Here is a 21,051-nt window from a genome sequence, read left to right as displayed (position 1 = left end):
CTGCTATACCAAAATCCAACTTAGCAGAATCGTTCTTCCCTTGGTCAGAGTTCTGGGGGCAGCCCTGAGGTCTGTCTAGGAACTGAGTAATCACCCCTCCCCCCCCCCCCCCCACACACACACACCGGGATTGATGCCACTGTGGCTATTTGAACAATGGCAAGCTCCTTTGAAGTATGTAGAGTTGGTGGGCACATGACACAAGCCATCTTATCAGGAGGAGGTCTTGCCTCCTCCCAGCCAAGGGCTCATTGCCCCCTTTCCTGAGATCAAGCCCCACCTACCAGCAGGCTACCAAGTGACTATTATCTCAGAAAGAGCTACTAGAGGATTTAGTCCGGATAATGTCAACTGTCTAAAAGTAAACCCAACAAGATGATGGGCCGGGTGCTGAAATGTTTCAAACACTCTCCCCAGTCGAGATCTGGGTTAAATATATTGTTCTTTTGCTCACCATGCAACCCTATTTTGGATCCATTCATATGCAAATCAGTCTTGACCCTACTCTTTATGGGAACATTCCAGCCGAACTGCCAGGCCAGGTCCTTCCTGGACTAGAAACAAGCATCCCGGGACCGGTTTCGGGGTATCACCCTCATCAGCCAGGCTAGCTTGAATCCAGTGGCACAGCGAGCCAGGGACCCACTTAGGGCAAACATGGCAAACACAACAAGATGATGGAAGGAATGCTGAAACTTTTCAAATACTCACCCCCAGTCAAGAGATCTTGGTTTAAATCCATTGTTCTTTTGCTCACCATGCTACCCCAGTTTGGACCCAGTCATATGCAAATCAGTCTTGATCCTCATGGGAACAGTCCAGCTGAACTGCCAGGCTACTTCCTCCGTGGACCGGAAACTGGCACCCTGGGACGGGTTACGAGGTATCACCCCTCATCAGCCAGGATGCTTATTTCCGGTCTTTCTGGGCATTCAACAATGATCCCAGAACAAACTTCAAATACTACAGAACTCAGCAGCTTGTTTCCTTAAGAGAATACCCAAATTCAAATCGGTCTCTCACACATTAGTGGAGCTTCACTGGCTTCCTGTCAAGAAGCGAGTAGCCTTTAAGGCACTCTGCATGGTTTAAAAATCCCCTCTTGACACAGGTCAGGAGATGAAGAATTTCAAATGGTATATACCCAAGAGAGCTCTACGGGCAGCTGCATCCAAAATTGTGACAGTCCCCAAAATCAGCAAATCATCCTGGGGTGGTTGAAGCTTTGTTTCTTCTACTTGTAAACTCTGGAACAAATTGCCTTGGCATCTTAAAAACCAGTCCAGTCTTTCCTGTTTCAGCAAACAAGTTAAATCTTGGCTTTTCTCGTTGCCTTATAAGTCTTTTATTGTCTTGAACTAGAAGACGCTAGTTCCAAGATGCCCTTGAGAATTTGCGAGCTCTACAAACAATATCGATACCTACCCTCAAACTGCGTCTTTGGAAAGCCTTGTTCACTCTGTCTTCCATCTCCAACTGTTTCACAATCCCTTTTACTGGCAATTGTGAGAGGCAGTTTACATTCTTGCTCTCTACTCCTACCACATACTGCATATTACAGTAATGTGCCTATAATGGAATGATGCACTTGGAAAAACACCCATCAATTATTTATCCAGGCCCTTTTCCATAAAAAGTGCTTTAAAAGGCTTATGTTTTTTCAAAATACTGTTCATAGGAAAGATTTCTTGAACTTTTTATTAGCTGTATTAAGCAGCGTTCCAGGTATTTTCCATAAGTTTGTGGAGCTTTCTTTGTATTTTATTAGTATGGAAGCATGGTTATTATGTTGAGCTCAGGTTTCTGGCTGAGATTAACTGAATACTGTGAATTTGTGCTCACAACCCTATCAAAAGAGAATTCCAACAACTCAGTCATATCCAGATTATCCATGTAATTCTAACATTTTCCTGATTAGTAGCATGTGTTTTTCTTCACTAACCACACTTAATTTGTAGCTGATATAGGTCATTCAAAGGGCTCTATGATCCTTTCTTCTGCCTAAGATATTCTAGGCATACTCGAAGCCAAAGTGATTTGAAGTAAAAGTGGATATGTGAGGACAACTGGATCATTTAGGTTTACTGTAAAATGTAAAAAAAATGCATTATTCAAGCAATGCACTTGTTAAGCTTTCCAGAAACTCTTGCTGTTCTAGATCCTGACCGCCCAGAGATTATGCCAGTTGGATAGATGGAACCCATCCAGGCATAATTTGGTTGTGAGGGATATATTTGAATTTGGTTCCCGTTTCTCTGAGTATGTCTGTTTCCATTAACTTAGATTTTGCTTCTGGCAACTTACTAAATTGTTATGTGGCTGTACACAGGTGGAGTGCATCTTGGGAAAGGTTTTCTTCACTGCTGAGCCTGATGTGAGCAAACTGAAGAGGATTAAATCTGGTGAACGTTTATTTCTACTTCTTAAAAAAGAGCCTCCGCTTACTCTTTCTTTGAATAGAGGTAAAGTGGGTTTCCTGAAAATAATCCTGTATACTATTGGTTATGATACCTTTTGATTGTTCCAACAAATGAAATGCAATGTTAGTATGACTCGGCTTCCTGGCTGCTTCAGTATGCTTGTTATAAGAATGTAACAATAATTAGGACTGATGCATGATTGATCCTATACCATGACAATCATAATATACTGAATACCACTTTGGATGTTTGCATATTGTACCATTGGCCACTAAAGTGGAAAATTGACTTTGAGTAGTAATTACGAATTTTGGACCGGAATGTGGAAGCATCTGGCTGTAAATGACTCCAGAAATCATAAATTCTTCATCTATATGTCCTTCACCCAGCCTGCCCTTGCCTGCCCACCATGGTCCTCTTTCCCATTAACATGACCTCTATCTTGCCCAAGTAAAAGAAGTGAAAAGTCCTTCATTGCAGGACACACATTAAATGTTATTCCTAAGAGTTTTATTAAGGGCAGTAATACTTCAAATGTCCTCAAGATGGTCATAAACGTGGACAGAAGAGATATTTTAAACTTGGACTCGCATTTTAAAAGTCACTGTTACATAAAAAGATTATCTCTGACAAAAGCTCAATGGGAAAGCAATTCCAAAGTTTTATGGTAATTACAGGGATGGCCTATATGTCCATGCAACTTAATTAGAAAGTTGAGACCAGTAAGTAGTTCTGTGAGATAGGTGTGATTTGGCAGGTGAAGTCATAATGCAGACTATTATCATGAATGACAGTGGTCTTTGTCTGTGCTTGTGTAGTCCATAGAATTCTGTTTGGTATTAGCAACCACTGCAGTTAGGCTAACTGAGATGAGATGCCTTACCATCTTATTTTGCTTATCACCAAATGAGCTGCTGGTTTCTCTATGCCTTCCGTTGGTCTGATTGGATAGATCAAGAGTCATGTAGGTTATGAAGAGGACAGAAGTCACCATAACCTTTGCGCAGATGACATTTATATAAGCCCCTTATGAAAATTGTCTGGTTAAAAAAAAAAAAGAAATGCAACATGAGAACTGTGATAACCAGAGGGATCAAAGGAGCTGATTAACAAGAACACTTTTGGACTGAAACAAATTTTCATTAGAATTTTGGGATTCAATCAGCAAACTGATATAATAAATCTTGCCAATGTTTGATGGCTATTGAAGTTAGGCAACATATGAATCAATGTCCGTTGTATTTTATGATTTTGAAAACATCGTTTGGATATCAGTTTTTTTGTATCACTGCCTGTAGTAAAAGTTAATCTTGTTTTGTAAATAGTACACTGAGGCACTAATATTAAGGAGAAATACAACAAATAATTAAGGAGGACTGATAAGGAAAAGTGCAGCTTGTCTTTCATAAGATGTGACATTCTTGTTTTTAAGTGGCTGCAGGAAGTGATACCGCTCCTCCTGCTGTCTGCGCCCTTCTAAGAGCCTCGCTCGGCGCATCCTCGTGGATCGTGCTTCTGGAAGATTCATTCTCTCTGTTAGGCCATTGCAACACAGCCCGGGGTGGATTTAATTTTCATGTCCCTCTACTCAAATCCCTTTCGATGGGGCTATCTGTCAGAATTGCAGATACAGTGCACTTTGTAAATTGTTCCAATAGAGACTCTCTGTAGAGTTTTATCCAGAGTTCTGTCCACAACCTTGCAGAATTCATTATTTCTGGCTCACTTTTAAGTCTATAGCCCTGATGATGATCCCTGGATTGGTGGATTGAAACCTCAATGCTAACCATGACTTTTGCCACATTGATTATAATAAATAAACGGCCATGTTCCTAATTTTCGATACGCACTCTGATCACTATTGTCACTTGTGTGTGTCACCCTGAAGAGTGCACAGAGTGCGTTTTACAATCCCATACCCAGCACCATCATTTATCGCTGTGCTTACTGTATGATACTGTCTTATTTATTATTTTTAGTATTAATAAAATTCATCGTTTTGTTACATTACATATGTCTGGGTGCCACTGTTCTATGATGTAATGTCTACCTAAGGTCCTGTTATGTAAAGAAAAGTCGGAGACTTCTTTAGGCTGAGGACTTGACGTTTATTCCAATTTTAGCAAGCACCCACAACCAGACGCTCCCGCTGCGCACCAGGACTCCAGACAACTGACTTAACGTTGTCAGAACCCTGGAACGCATCGAGCAGCATCCGATCCCGGAACGTCATTTAAATAATACATTAACCTCGTGAGACATCCTCGCGCCAGAGTGCAGCGCGAGGATGAAGCACAACACACTATAACTTCTCCGTTCTTCACAAGGAAGAAGAGCAATAACTTGAGGAGATAAAGACAAATAAAAATGTAACAAGAAATAATGCAGGAAGTAAAACAAGAGAAATGCATTAACATCAAATGACATATCAGATCATGATAACACGTAATCGTTCAATTTGGCAGGTAATTTTTTGCTACGAATGGCTAATTCTGGTGGTAAAGAATAGGTGTCAGCATTAACCACATCAGTGTCAGAAGTGGATGGACCAGACAAGTTGGAATGTGTACCTAAAGTACATGATGTGGAAGAACTTATATCAGATGTTGGAGTTTTAAAGTTGGAATGTGTAATTGGGATGCAGGATGTGGAAGAACTTGCAAATTCAGATTTTGGGGTTTTTAACCAAAAAGACAAGTCACAATTTTCAAACTCCTTTTTGGTCAAATTAAGTAAGGAGCGAGCCTGTGAGACAGAAAGATGTACTAGAGATCTTTTGTTCCACCATCCTTTAACACCAAGTAAGGCTGAACCTCTGCTGACACCGGTAACTTGTACTGGAGGGGAAAATTTCGACAAACCCTTGGTTACTTTTTTAGGATTTTTGATGAACCCAATCACCATTTTTTTATTCGAGTAAATCTATTTTTTTTTTTTTTTTTAAATCAAACACTGACTTCATTAGATCTTGTTTTTTTAAAAACTTTGGATGCCAATTCTTGATTTCCAACACTCCTCTTGTTGTTCTTTCTAAGTAACCAATTGGGACATAAACTGGTGTGAGCAGTCCTGTTTCTTAATAGTGAAAATGGAGAAACACCTGTGGTGAAATGTGGAGAAATGTTATAAGACCACAACTTAGCCTCAAGAAAATCTTGTACATCTTGATGAGAAGAAATGGCCGCTTGAATGGCATCTTTAACCAACCTGTTTGCTCTTTCTACTAAACCATTTGAGGTCGGTGAATATAGAGCAACTTTAAAATGTTTAACATCTCGTTCAGCCAAGAATGAACTAAACTTCTCAGAAATGAAATGGGTGCCATTGTCTGTAACCATGACGGACGGTGAACCTTCTACCAAAAATATATATTTTTTAAACTTAACAGCATTAGTGGAATTGGCTGAATCACAGAACATATGGTAAACCCACTTGGAGTGATAGTCAATCAGCAAAATGAGATATCTTAGGTCATGGGAAAGAACATCATAAGGACCAGAGAAGTCTAGCCCGACTTTCTCCCAATTTTTATCGGGGAAAGGAACAGGATGTAAGGGCGTGTTCATGACTTTCCACTTTTTGTCAGATAACAGACACTCAGGGCACGAGTCAATGTGAAATTTGACCTGAGATTCAAGAGATGGCCACCAATAGCGAGACTTAATAAGTTGTGAAGTCTTTGAAATTCCAAGATGACCATGGTGTGCAAATTGAATAATATCATTTCTGAGACTGGAGGGAGGTACAAAGGAATCATGTCTCATTACTAAACCATTAACCAAAGATAATTCTGATGCAACCATGGCAAATGCTCTCAACTCATTAGAAAGTTTCCTATTTTCTGGCCAACCCGTGACAATATATTCAGTTACTAATTTCAAATTTTCATCCTGATTATGAGCTTCAAACCAGGACTGTTCAGAAATGCAGGGACATAATTTGGTCAAATCAAGAGCAGCGACCACACATTCAATGTCTTCAACAGCCTCAACTTCGGAAGGATCCTGAAACGCCATGCGCGAAAGACAATCCGCCCTGAAATTTTTTCCCCCTGAAATGTGTTTAATAGAAAAATTAAATTCATGTAACTTGGACAGAAGTCTGACCAATCTGGCTGAGGCTTTTCCAAGCCCATTGCCATTGAGCAATTGCGTGAGGGGTTTATGATCCGTGAACAAATCAAACTCACGTCCCCAAATGTAATTTTTGAATTTATCGATAGCCCAAACGCATGCGAGGGACTCGCGTTCAATGGTGCTATAATGTGTTTCAGAAGGTTTGAGCATTCTTGACGAAAAAGCTATGGCGTGCTCCTTTCCTGATACCCATTGGCCCAAGACAGCCCCTAAACCCGTGAGACTGTCATCCACCATTATGAAACATCTAGAGGAGTCATGAAAGGGATGTAGAGCCGGTGCTTCAATTATGAGTTTTTTGACTTGATCAAATGAAGACGCAATTTCTTCAGACCAATCAAACTTGGAGCCTTTTCGTAAGAGGGCACGTAATGGCTCAACTGTTTGAGCATATCCTTTGACAAAACGGGCATAGTATTCTGCTAGGCCCAAGAAGGATCAAAGTGAATCTTTGTCCTTTGGAGGGGTAGCATGACTGATAGCTTTGATAAGGGATACTTTGGGTTTGATACCTTCCGGGGACAAGGTATGACCCAAATAATCCAATAATTGTGTGCCAAATTTACACTTGTCAACTCTGATAGTCATACCCGCCTCATCTAATTTAGATAAGACTGAAGATAACTTTGACAAATGTGATTTCCATCTATCTGAAAACACCAAAATGTCATCTTGGTAGGCCTGGACTCCGGGCATGTTCTGAAAAAGGTTGTCCATGATCTTTTGAAAAACACTGGCCGCGGAGGCCAGGCCAAAGGGAAGTTTGAGGTACTTGAAAACCCCAAAAGGTGTAATAAATGTGGTGAATTCTTGTGAATCCTTCGTTAATGGTACCTAATGGTAGGCTGAGCGCAAGTCAATGATTGAAAAAAAAATTTGGCTCCCCCCAAGTTGGCAAGAAGTTCGTGAATTTTGGGGAGAGGGTGGCGGTCAATCAAAATGTTCTTATTTAATGTGCGCAAGTCTGCAAATAACCTGACCTCTCCAGATTTTTTCCGGACGATAACGATGGGAGAAACCCACTCCGAAGAGTCAGAAGGGACAATAACACCATCATTACACAGGGAATTAACAACTGACTTGAGTTCATCCTTCGCACTAAGGGGCACAGGACGCACCTTGTGAACTACAGGTTGAGCTTGTGGCTTGAGTCTGATTTGGTGTTGAAAACCTTTAACAGTTCCCAACTTATCTGAAAAGAGATTGGGAAATTTATCCAAAATGTTTCTAATGTCAGAGGTGTGGGCAGTGAGACTTAAACAGTCAGTTGTGGGATATGGAACATTTCTAAGACCAGCGGGCGAATAACCTAGTGGGTGTTCACCAAGGGCGATTGGGTTTTCGGAACCTGGAATCAAATAAAGACCCATTTTTGCAAGGTCTTGCCACCCAATGATGTTGCGTCCTTTGACTGCAACATATACTTTTGTGAAAATGGACCTTCCTAAACATTCTAACCTAGAATTAAAGTAGCCCAGCATGTCAATGTCAAACTCGCCAAATGCTTTTGGGTTGACGTCCGTTTGAAATAAGGATACTGATCCTTGCCCTTTTTCCAAAAAAAAAACATCTGACAATATAGTAATTGGAGATCCAGAATCAGCCATGATAGGAATCTCTATGTCACCAAAGAATGCCGTACCTAAAGGACCTTTCACCAAATGTGGGGTAAAAATAGAGTTACACTCAATTGAGACTACCATATCCTGAAAATGATCTATACAATCATCAACAGTTTCTGAGTATTCAATGCTGTTGATACCGGTAGGTCTTTTAACAGATCTACATGAAGTTTGAAAATGTCATATTTTCTTACATAATACACATCTCTTTCCAATGGCAGGACACATGGGATTATTTCCCAGGTGTGATTTAGATCTGCATCTATAACAAACAGTATTAGTTTTCCCTAAACACTTGTTTAAAAGGTTTCTTAGCGCTAACAGCATTAACTGAATTGGTAACATCTTGAAATGGCATTTTTAAAGAGCTGGAAGATTGATCATTTTGAAGAACTTTGGAAGTAGTAATAGACCTCTCGATGCTCTTGGCGATATCTATAATTTCTTGAAGTGTAGGTTTCCTACAACTCAGTAAGCGTTCTTGAATTTTTCTTGAGTGGCAAGCAAAAACAAATTGATCACGTATGTAAATGTCTGGATTTGCTTCAAATTCGCAAGTTGAAGCTAAAACTCAATTGTGCAATATATTCTTCTACTGTCTCATCTTCACGTTGTTTTCTCCTAAAAAAATGGTGTCTTTCTAGCATTATATTTGGCTCTTCATCATAATGATTTGCGAGACGAGATAATGCCTCATTATAAGAATTCCAATGATCTGCATCACCAGCCTCTCCAGTCGGAGTTGGAAATTTGGGTAAATTCTCAAATACATGTTGTGCTGCAACGCCTAGGCAACCATACAAAATTGCAACTTTGCGCACAGGAGAAAACTTGACAGCATCGATAGCGACAATATGGTTTTCAAATGCCTTTACCCACTGACGCCATGGAATGCTTGGTTTTCCAGGATGCTGTAAAAAAGGAGGAGGTTGCGCAAACTGTTGTGATGACGCCATGGAAGAAAGACAAAGAATTGTATATTTTTAGCCTTAAAAAGTTAACACAGCATTAAAAATCGAAAATAACACTTTCTTATGAATGCCAACGCAGTAAAATGTGAGAAGAAATAAATAAATAACTGCCAACTGTTGATGAATGATAATCTAGAAGGGTGGAAGGTGCAGGCTTAAAAAATAAAAATTAAGGTGAAAGGTGTGCCTGTCACCGTTAGCTTGCACAGACTGAATGGAGTGTCCTGGTCAAATTCCTTTGAAAAATAAAGTAAAAGGTGTGCCTGTCACCGCAGAAGAATGCAGGCTAGATCCTACCTTCATGGAGGTGCGAAGGAAAGAAGTCGCGTATGAATGCGTGTCTTCCTGCTCCGGTGGAAGTATATACTTGCGTTGCTAAGTGACCGGGAGTGTTCAAAATGGCCGCTCGACGCTTGCGCAGTGGTGTTCCCTCGACGCTCCAATCCGTGTAGCGAAGTATGGTCCCGTAACTACGACAACCAGCGAAGGGCAGCTGACGTCATCAGGGGGTTCTCGAAAGGCCAAATCAGCGCAGGTTGGCGAAGTCGAACCCAAATCCAAGTCGAGGACAGGAACTCGACGAAGCGGCACGAGGCCAGCAAGGCAGGAGCGAGAGCAAATCAGGAGGTGGCGAAGTGAGTACAGCTTGGCTGGTGGGTGCTGGGGTGGATTCTTCGTCTGCTCGTTGCCAATGTTATGTAAAGAAAAGTCGGAGACTTCTTTAGGCTGAGGACTTGACGTTTATTCCAATTTTAGCAAGCACCCACAACCAGACGCTCCCGCTGCGCACTAGGACTCCAGACAACTGACTTAACGTTGTCAGAACCCTGGAACGCATCGAGCAGCATCCGATCCCGGAACGTCATTTAAATAATACATTAACCTCGTGAGACATCCTCGCGCCAGAGTGCAGCGCGAGGATGAAGTACAGCACACTATAGGTCCCTGACGACTATTGGGTTCCTTTGTTTTTAAAACCCAGTATCTGGTTACCGTACATTTTTTTCAGACAGAGTAGGTTTTTTCCAGTTTAATATAACTCCATTAAGTCTGTAATAATATAGCTGGAGAGTTTATTATAAACCTCGCTGTGACATGTATTCACAAAGGAGTTTTTGAAATATGAAGCATGTTTTTAATAGTGCTACCTATTTTGTTTCTAGATAGTTAATAGATTGTAGCAGAAAAAACATATACAAAAGAGAGCCAGTATCATTATGAACCCAACATATATGAGATTCCTTGGGTCCAAAGTGTTTGGTATAATATAAAACATTTGTTATTCTCGGAGTGATTGAGATAGTAATGCATTATCTCTATAAGTCTTGTTTGAGGTGTTGCAACACCCCGCTCCTCTTTCATGCTCTTTCCCCAGGGTTCCGAGTGTTTCCTGATTGTTGTTGGGATATTTACTCCAAGAAGTTAGAAGCCTAATGCAATACCCAAGCTTTCCCTGGTATGCATTCTTGGTTGTTAGACTTATGAGAGAAGTCTTTATCATCTTTCTTAGAAAGTTGTATTTTTCTAAGCAATTGGATAAGCCTTTTCAAGCAAAGCGGAGTACTGAGAGTTTCCATAAATAAGCCAGGCATTTATTTTGATTGCAAATTTCAAAATAAAGGGGGTTCTGTGCTACAACATTTTAATACATCATGACATGGATTGATCTGTTTTAGTACCAGAATTATGCTTGCTTGTTTATAAAGACCGAGTGGTAGGTTTTGGAGGTGCGAATGATTACCCTCCACATAAGATTTAAGGAGTTTCATTTGAGAGCGGGAGCTTACTCTTTTTACGATTCCACAGGAAAATTCATATTTTATTTTCCGTGTCTCACCAGAAAGATTCTTTCTGTAGAATACAGGATCGCAATAGGGTGCCCTAGATTTGGAGAGATTATCTGTTTATAGTGTCCTCTTTCCTGTCTTTTCTACCAGATCAGATGGAATGGAGACCAGATTTTGATATCAAATTACGTTTTTCATTTACATTGTTAGTGTTTGACTTCCGTTGACTTATCAAGATTATTTAAATATGAGATTTCTGACTCTTTTGTTTTGTCTATAACCTGTTCATGCTGTGCCACAGTGTAATTAAACACCTTAGTGACAAGGTACAACATACAGTGAGCTAAGGCCATCATCTAAGTTTTAACCATGACCTGACAAACCTTGTTTAATGTCACTCCTTCATTGAGTTGTCCCCGTACCTGGCCACAGTTCTGCCTCCACAAACATGACTGTTTTATACTTACCCTACAGCTGTCTCTTGGGCTATTTATGCATCCCATTGTATCATACTTGTTCTTGTCATCTACTCCACAGCTTACAAATTGCAGAGGGCATCTTTTGTTCTTGCATGCGAGTTTTCCATGTTCCTAATATTGATAATTTGTATCACGGTCTCAAGGATTAATAGACATGGGATATGTAGCACAGGTGCATGTGTATTATTATAACAATCCCAGCCTTGGAGGGGGAGACATAGCCAAGCATGTATAGTTCTCCTACACAGATGTTATCGGGTAAACTACTCATTTTAGATACTTGAATCATTCTATGTGCCATTTTTTTTCTATAGGAAAAGGATTCAGCGAAATAAAGAAATGTATAATTGGAGAACCACACTGTTGGTTGGCTGCTCTTTCCATCTGGCAAAATCTTCATCAAACAGCCAAGCATGAAACAGAAAATCGGGCCTCCTCAAAGATCCCAAAGCGACATTCTGATACTGATCATGAACCGGATGTATTGAAGATGTTCAAGAAAGAACACTCATTGGCCACGGAGAATGTTCGTAAAGGATTACAGGAATATCCGAATAAATCCAGTCACCATAACCCAACTGGAGAAAATAAACTGTCTGTTACAGTCCCTGTTCACTCCAGTGAAGAAAACCTGGCCTCAAGTAACAGTCATCAGGACTTTGGCTTCAGAGTTTCATGTCGATGTAGTGGTGCAGTAGCGAAAAGATATACTTCTGAGGTATGTTATTTTCATAATTGCTTGTGAGGAAAAAAACAATGATCAAAGTCATAGAGCATGCATTGAATTACAATTGGGTTTCCTAGGCCACTGCTGACTTTGAAAATGCCAGAATATCATACTTAAGTGTGTGCTAATATCTCCTTGGAAAATAGCTATGCTAGAATTGTTTTGTATCTTCTTGCTTACAAGTTCTAGACTATTGGGAAGTTTTCTACCCCGATCCCATGGTTGAAAATTGACCCTTGCAATTCTGGCACCATCACTTCCAAACCCTGCTTGTGTTGCTTTGCTCCTTTGTGCAATCTCTGCTGATATTCTAGATGTATGGCTTCCATCCTAACATATATGCCAAAAAACCAAGAACCGGGCGCAGTAACAGTCCACATAGGTGCACTGACAGCAAAAGTATGTGACTGTCTAAAATGGCTGTGAAGATAATTTAAAAAGTTCTGAAAAAGAATTAATTCATAGGTGGATTTTATTTTTTCATTTTTTTATAAGTCAAGATTTTATCTGTATTGGTATAAGTTGTAGACATTAGATAATTCCCGCCCATCGCTGGAACTGTGGCGGTTTGCAGCTGTCGTGGTCTGATCACTCCATAGCTGTTGGTCCCTGCCTCCTGCTACCTCGCTGTACTCGGTAGAGCCGGATTGCCCGGAGCTGGGCTTGGAGCCAGGCTCAAATGTCATGGAGCCTGAGACCTAGGGCAAGTCCAAGAGAGCTGTTAGCGTGCAAGCCGGGAGGCTTGATTTCCCCCCCCCCCCCCCCCCACCCCACCACCACTACCCCAAGACTCCCAGGCCCGCAAACGCCGTCAACGAGGGCAGTGCAGCTCAAAGGCTCCAATGCTTCCTGCAAGCCCCTTGTATTGCATCTGAGGTGAGAAGCACATCGGGCAGCGGCTGCACGCTGGGGGACACCAACAAGGAGTTTAAGTTGGGAGCTTTAGCTCACATAGAGGAGTGTGAAAATTCATTTTGCCCAGCCGTGCAAGGTCAAACTGGACGGTGTTGGAGGAGCATAGTGCTCCCCCTCGAAGGTAGAGCAGGTCCACAGAGGAGGCCTGGCCAGGTCAATGGTGTGGCTTGCTTCCCATTGTGTGCTACCCCACACTGGTTCCCGTAATTTTGACTGTACATACATTCCTAAACCTGCAGAGACTCCCAAGGAAGGAAATCATTAAAAGAAAAACATCAATCGTTGCTTGAGCAAGTCCATTGAAGATATGATCCAACCAACAGCAGTAGCAATAGCAAAGCAATCGCAAAGCAATCGGCTTTAGCTGGTAAAACATCTGCAAACTTCAGCAATACAAGCAAAATCCCTCGTGCAGAGTGCCTGAAAAGTAACTGGAGGGGAAAAGGCTAATGATATAGGAGAATATACCGTAGGCAAGACAAGGGTGGCGCAGATAAACATGAGAAGCAAGCGGAGGCGCAACCATGTGCCAAAAATCAATGGTGCTCCTGAAATCACTCTGCAGATGATGCAGCAGGGTGAAGGCCCTCTACTCTCTCCTATACTGGCAGACCAGTTGCTTGCACACCAGTCAAGTACCTTTAACAAATTACATTTAAAAAAAATCAAATGGATGTGTTAGTTTCACAAAATAAGGACGCAAAATGTTTACAAGCTCCTCTGCAACCACACTCTTCTTCCACAAGTGTCCAACAACCAACAGGTGCCCAGGACGACCCAGGGCTGAGGGAAACATGAGAAAGCAAGAAAAAGACCCCCTAGGAGGAGTGTGCAATAACAAATATGGAAGCAAGAGAAAAACACTAGATTATAATGGCAGACAATTCTATTGCAGCTGATTTAGTAGAGGCAACTTCGAGTACAGGATCTTCTGACAAACCCCTTGGAATGGGACAGCGCATGGAAATTCTTGCACATTAGGTACCAATGCAACGTCAGCTCCAGACAAACAACTTGAAGGAGGGGACTCTTTGTCACCAAAGACAAAGGTACACAACATGCCAACACCATCCGCACCAGCCAAGCAGCCCTCAATAGTTCACCTGAAAAAGAGAAAAACAACCGGCGCTTCCCAGACTAATTCTTCCTAGCCTTTACAAGATTCACCTAACCAATTAGTAGTTGCTTCAAGCCAATCAAGGTGCAGATATCTTTCAGAAATACCATCAATTTCGTAATTGGAAACTACACCACAACTACAAGAAAGGAGCCCAACTGCAGCCAGTGTAAACGGGTTCACAATGGATCCCTGGAATTCTTCTTCTCTGTTTTGGACCAACTCAGTAGTATTCTAGACGCCATCCAAAACCCTCGCTACACTCGTTTCAATCTCTTGTAAATGCATTAACATATTCGTCTTATAAACACAATCTATAAGTGGATCTACTCAATGCCTTGGCAGTTTATCACAGCAATCGATTCCAAAACAAGGGCTCTAAATACATTGATACAACGTGCGCAAGCAGAAGTAGCACAATCTGTTTTGGCTTGCTCATGTGGTCCATTGATCGATAAACTTGCAAGTCTCCCTGCTACACTAAGCGCAGTACTAACAGAAATAGAGTCTCAATTAAAACCAGGTTCCACAGGATTACAGGAACCTAACGCTCAAAAAGTTATGCACAGCGCCATCAACTAGAAACCGCACACAGAAGCCATGACCATTGCCTGCTGTCAGAATAATCCAAGCAATCCGCTCTCCCCAAAACTTGCATCGCAAATTATTGGCCTATCTAACCTTCATTTTAGCGGGAATATGCTGCCAACAAAAAACAGCTTAAAAGATTAAGAAAGGCCCATAATTACCAACTTACAAAAGGGGGCACAGTTAAACAACAGGAACATGTATAGTCCATCTTTAGAACAGCTCCCAAGACCACAGTTCTAGCCCAGGAATATCCTGTGGAGGAAGTAAAAACTGGATCAGATGGGAGCTCACTTAAAAGACCAGTCACCCCCAACATAGATGTCAGTAAGGAGATGGACTTGCACCCCTGTGTAAGAGAAACCAATAACCACACAAGTCAAACTATCTTTAATGCAGGCACACAAGGCAGAACTGATTAAGCCTGCCAGAACATCGCCAGCAGGTGATGCAGCGCGACCAATACAAACCCTTTACAAGCGTCACTTAATCCAGGGAAAACTCACTCACCACTTATTCATCGGTGGGGCCCATAACACCGAGAACACACATTCACTCAGTTTCTGGATAAGTGACAAGCTGACGAGCTGCAAGACATCATGGGGTACCTTATTACTATTATTTTCCTAATTACTATCTATATACATTTAAACTCTGGAGTTTCCTGGTCTAATCATCAAGGTACTCCGTTATTTTGGGTCGATGGACCAACTAGTAGGAATTAGTTGAAAGCAATTAAGTCCAGCTCAATCACAATTAAACATTTAACCTTTATAGATCATCACTTTAATTTTAATAACCACAGCCCCAGTTTGAGTTAGAATGAAATTTTATCTAGATTAATTGAATACATTTGAATAAGTAACATTTGTTAGACCAGATTATAATCATTAGTTTCATAAGCGTTTCAAAGAAAACAGAAAATACTCATTACCCTTGGCCTTAGGCGATGACGAAAATGGTTCACCAGAGCATGAACCGCAGATCATAGGATAGGTTCCCAAACTGACTGACTGTCCCTCTAGCCTCCTCGGATTGATTCCCGCGACGATCTCGTTACTTTCTCCCATCAAAGTTCGAAATCTGTCAAAGTCTTCTCAGCATCAGGGAGATAAATTGTTTCAACCGACAGCATGTCGTTCTGAATAGAAAAATAAGTAAGTGCCACCACGTCATCATAAGCAATAATTTTTATACCCTTTCACTAACTTGCTATACCCAGAATTGAAACTTTTAGGGGCTGTGATAGATTTTAATTGGTCCATTGAAGGGGTGGTGATGGTCACCTCATTATCCTTCTTGCCTAAGCCAGTTCAATAAATTGAATATTCATTTGTGTCCTCGTGACTTGTTAGGTTCCAGCAATTGTAATTACTTCTTTCATTAATAATGGAATCCTCTTCTGCAGTCCGAGTTCTTCATCCGTTTCCCAGGCTTTTGTACAGAAAGACTTGGCATCCACTCTTGTCCTAGGCCAGTGCGACCTTGACATCTCTCACTCCAGGCATAGGTCATCACTCGTGACTGTAACTTTCATTCTGTTCATGCGCAGAGGCCATTCTGATCACACATGATCATCCTCTCTCGGCAGCGGCCATTTTCTCAGCGAGGCCTAGCAGGCCCGAACGGAACTAATGTGAAAACAACATAGCAGAAATTAGACATAGAAAATAAGCCCTTCTGTTTACCACCCACCATTCTAATAACCCGTGTTAGTTTTTACCTAGTGTAAGCAACATTGAAAGCCATTTTACTTACCATCTGCATTCTTTGCCACAATATTTAGCTACACAACAAATACATGCAATGTTACTTCTATTTTCTACACGAAATACTAAGCTATGTTAATTTAAATTCACATCTGTAAGTAAATTAGATTTTTGCATATGCCAGTTAGTTTTTCCGCGTGTAGTGTCTAAAAAAAAAAGTGCAAAGATTGATTAGTACACTTATTCAAACAATTAGTAAATTAGGTTTATGAGGTCATCGAATTTGAAGGGGGTACAAACATTTTTGTATTTTCCCCTGCTCCATCAATTCCCCCCTTTGGTGATTTTTAATATCACCACAAAACCATCTCTACCAATTTATCAGAAATCATGTTTTTGGTCCTTTTTACTTTGTTAGTTCAAACAATTGTATTCTTTACGTTCTGTCTCTTAGTTTTATTGTACATTTTCTCTTTAAATTCTTCTAGTTCAATCTCTCCCATTTCCCGTTCCCTTTGTTTATTTTTCTTATTTTGTCTTTTTACCCTATTTTCTCCTTTTCTTTTTCTAATACATACACATGCTAATTTCAATATTAATGTCATTAATATAACTATTGTCACTGGTATTAATATTTTCCCAATTAATGAACTACCTACTTCTGTGAACCATTTCTTTACTGAGGAAACTCTCTTACCAAGTTTCTCCCAGGCACCATCAACCTCCAGTGGTGTAATTTCTTTATGCAATTCAGTAATATTATTTATATATTTTTGTATATTCTGACTTTAATCAGGAATGTAAGTGCAGCAATGTTGTACTTTCAGCATTCCACAGACTCCTCCCTCTTTTGCCAAAAGAATATCGAGAGCAAGTCGATTTTGCATCACCGTAGCTCTCATGGCAACCATCTCGGTATTTACCATTAAGAACCCTCCAGCAGTACTTGTTGATAAACTATCTACTATTGTTGACAATTTCCGAATCTTGTATGCATTAAAAGATACACCCACTGCTGTTATCAATGCTCCAAAAATGTCACCTATTATTTCCGAAAAACTTTCCCTTCTTCAACGTTTAGTGGTTTACCTATTTCATGAGTTCCTCCAGTTCCCTTATCCACATGAAATATCTTTGGAAAGACCAGACCTAAATAGCATGTTCCATACCAGTAGTCCGGCAACCTATAATAAGCTTTGTTTCCACAGATAAACTAGATCCCTGGAAATACTGGATCTTTACCACCTTTAAATCCCCCTCCTCCTATAATTCTATATGCATCTCTGCATTCACTAGCACCTACAAAATAGTTATCGTACATAGTGTTATCTCTACGAATACAAAATTTCCCTTGTTCAGGCAAATCCAGCCCTATTGCTACATTAGTATCGCACTTATCATAACTTCCTTCCTCAAAACCCCAAGGTGGTGTTTTCATCTTTTCTCCTGCCACTTTTCTTTGAAACTTGACTCTTCTATTCTCCACCATGTCTAAGAACACTTTTTCTTCTTTCCTTAGTCTACAAGTGAGGTTATGTCTAAATGCATATTCTAATGTTAGTTCTTTTGTTTCTAAAAAAAATTCTCCAAATACTTTACCAGGCTTCACCTTGTTTAGTTCAGAAACTACAGAAATGTTAGCAAACACAGCATCCATATCAGTATAGTAATATTCCAGTTTACCTGTCCTATAAAATAAACTAGCTAACACACTGCAAGTTATTCCATACGTCAAAGGAAGGTGATGATATGTTACACCCTCTGTCACAGACGCAGGTAACTGCATACAGACATTACAATCCCTGACATCCATTGTCTCTACATATTCATATAAAAGCTTTGTAAAAACATTCTTAGAAAAATCATTTATTGACCTGTCTCTATGTGGCTCAGTATTATCTATCAGTGTTGCAGTATCTTTTGCGTTATGTGCCTTATCATTATTTGTTCTATTATTCATTCCAGATGTATGTTCTGCAGTTAATCTAAGTGGGATGACTATTGCTAAAATGAACCAAATAAGCATCAGTAAACCTGTACAGTAAAAACACATCCTGCACCATCTGTGTAGGAAACTCCACCTAGATTTTCTATTTTCAATCTCTGCCATGATAATCTATAATCTAAGATATGTACAGAAAATGTATCTTTTCACACTCAGAAAGTATATGGCCTTTGAACCAATTGCCCTGGGCGCACTACTTGGTCCTTTCAAATCTTTTCAAGCTCATCAGTTTGTCTTTATTATGGCTTTTTCTGTCTCTTCAGGATGGGCACAATTCCCCTTCACCCTCCTGTGTACAATTCTCTTTTGAGTTCTCTTGACTGCTATCCACTTCTTCAATATCAGGCAGTGCTACGTAAATCCATTCAGGTGATTCATATTTCAAATTAGGTCTTTTTACTCTTTTCGGTCTCTGCAATTGTCCTTTATCCAAATTTATTTGATTTCTTTGACTTGTTATTTCATTTACTTGTTCTTCCTGTTCTTTATTCAAATTTATTATCTTGTATCTCAGTCTTTTATATTCGTTGGGCCAATTGTCTCCTTTTCGTGGCCTGTTTAATCCAGTCTCTGTTTCCTCTCGTTCCACTTTCCAAGCTCTCTTCCTTGGTCCTCTCCTTTGCCTTAGTTCTTCTTCACTTTCTTCTGATTCTGTCTCAGACCTTACTTTGTTTTCCTTCATTTTTAACTTTATGATCTCAAATTCACCATCTGAATTTTGATTTCTTTCGATTATTGTTGAAGGGATTTCCTCAAAACTTGTGCTTGGCTGTTCGACATCACTGTGAATTGTTTCTGTCTCTCCTGTTTCAATATCAATTGTCTGGTTTTCAATGTTCTCAGTTTGCTTTTCAATGTCCTCAGTTTGATTTTCACCAAATTCAGATTGTTTTGTTTCAGATGTCGAACTAGTATCTGATATTTCCAGATGTCGACTTACAGGTCGATCCTCAGGATCTGGAACTATGATTGTTTCAGTTTCTGTCTCAGATGCCGAACTGGTGTCTTATATTTCCAGATGTCAACTCACAGGTCGATCTCCAGGATCTGGGACTTTGATCGTATGACTGGCATGAACCCAATTTTTCACACCTGCACATTTCACTGCTCTGTTAGTCACTAGGATCACTTGTCGCGGTCTGTCCCATCGAGGAACCAGGCAATTTCTTCTTCGGTGGACTTTTATGCGGACCCAGTCTCCCGGACTCAGATCATGAGCTGGGTTTCTTTCAAGTGTGATCGCATCCAGTCCAACCTCATGAAACACAGAATGCCCTACATCAGCCAATCCTTTGCAATAGTCCAGAATAAGATCATCAGTTATAGTCAGCAGTTTGTTGACAGGTACGAATGCTTGTCTCATTACTCGTCCCATTATTATTTCATGTGGACTCAAACCAGTTTTTCTGTCTGGCACGCTTCTCATGCTCATAAGCACAAGAGGTAGGGCATCTGGCCATTTGAGTCCTGTGGCAAGACACATTTTCCCTAGCCTATTCTTGATCGTGCCATTTACTTGCTCAACCACCCCAGAAGCCTCTGGTCGGTAGGCACAACGCAGCTTTTGTTGAATGTCTAATGCTTCACATATCAGCTGGATGACCTCATTTTGAAAATGACTTCCTCTATCTGTTTCTATCGTGACTGATAAACCATATCTAGGAATGAATTCTCTCAGCCGGAGTTTAGCTACAGTAACTCCATCATTCCTTCTTGTCGGATATGCCTCCACCCAACGAGAAAACAAACAGACAATTACCAAGACATACCTCAATCTGTTACTTGGGGACATTTCAATTAAATCTAGTAGCGTTCTGGTGAAAGGACCTCCCTCTCGTCCTATTGTTCCCAGACTCACTACTGTTTTTCTTCCTGGATTCAATTGTTGACATATAAGACATCTTTGACAAAGGCTTACAGCTATAACCCTAAATTTTGGGTTGTACCAAGTCTGCTTAAAAAGTCTGATCATTGCATCTCTACCTATGTGTGCCTGTCCATGGTACATCCATGCCATGTTAGAGATCATGCCATCAGGCATAACTGGTCTTTCATCCCTGTAAACCCAAACTCCATCTTCCTCTCTTTGTCTGCATCCTGATTTTATCCATATCTCTTTCTCCTCATCAGCTGCTTCTTCCTGCAATTGTCTCACTTCTTCCCACATTTCAACTGTATTAGTCAACATCAAAGGACATGTTCTTTTTCCCTTCTTCGATTCATTGAAGTTGTATGTCTAGCACAATACTGAGTTATTTCGTCTGCAAACCTATTGCCCTCTGTAATGTAGTCATCACCATTTTTGTGTGTAGCACACTTCATGACTGCAATCTGTTTAGGCAGCTGTATCAAAATGGACAAGTTTTTGATGATTCAGAGCAAACTTTTTTTGCTATCACTTTGAAGTAAACGTGAAAGGAGAGAGCACAACTGCTGTGAAAGAAACCCCTCACCCACCTACCTAGTAGGTGGCATGCTTCATCATCGGGGCCCAACTGGATTGCCTAATACAATCCAGTTGTGCTACAACGCCTGGATTACAGCGGAGCAGGATATTGAGCAGAGAGTGACGTGC

The 21,051-nt window shown here is 40.6% G+C and overlaps 1 protein-coding gene across 2 annotated transcripts in view; it reads left to right on the top strand.

Annotated features, from left to right (window-relative positions):
* The window catches only part of THUMPD2 (THUMP domain 2 tRNA and snRNA guanosine methyltransferase), a 315,452-nt gene that overhangs the window by 14,607 nt on the left and 279,794 nt on the right, over window positions 1-21,051 (top strand). For both annotated transcript variants that reach the window (XM_085612078.1, XM_085612077.1), the window contains exons 2-3: window positions 2,330-2,462; window positions 11,730-12,133. In XM_085612078.1, the coding sequence (XP_085468204.1) occupies window positions 2,330-2,462; window positions 11,730-12,133 (537 nt within the window). The remainder of the gene's footprint in view (window positions 1-2,329; window positions 2,463-11,729; window positions 12,134-21,051) is intronic.

Source organism: Triturus cristatus, chromosome 6, assembly GCF_964204655.1.
Source record: "Triturus cristatus chromosome 6, aTriCri1.1, whole genome shotgun sequence".
NCBI lineage: Eukaryota > Metazoa > Chordata > Amphibia > Caudata > Salamandridae > Triturus > Triturus cristatus.
This window is presented reverse-complemented; position numbering and strand designations above follow the sequence as displayed.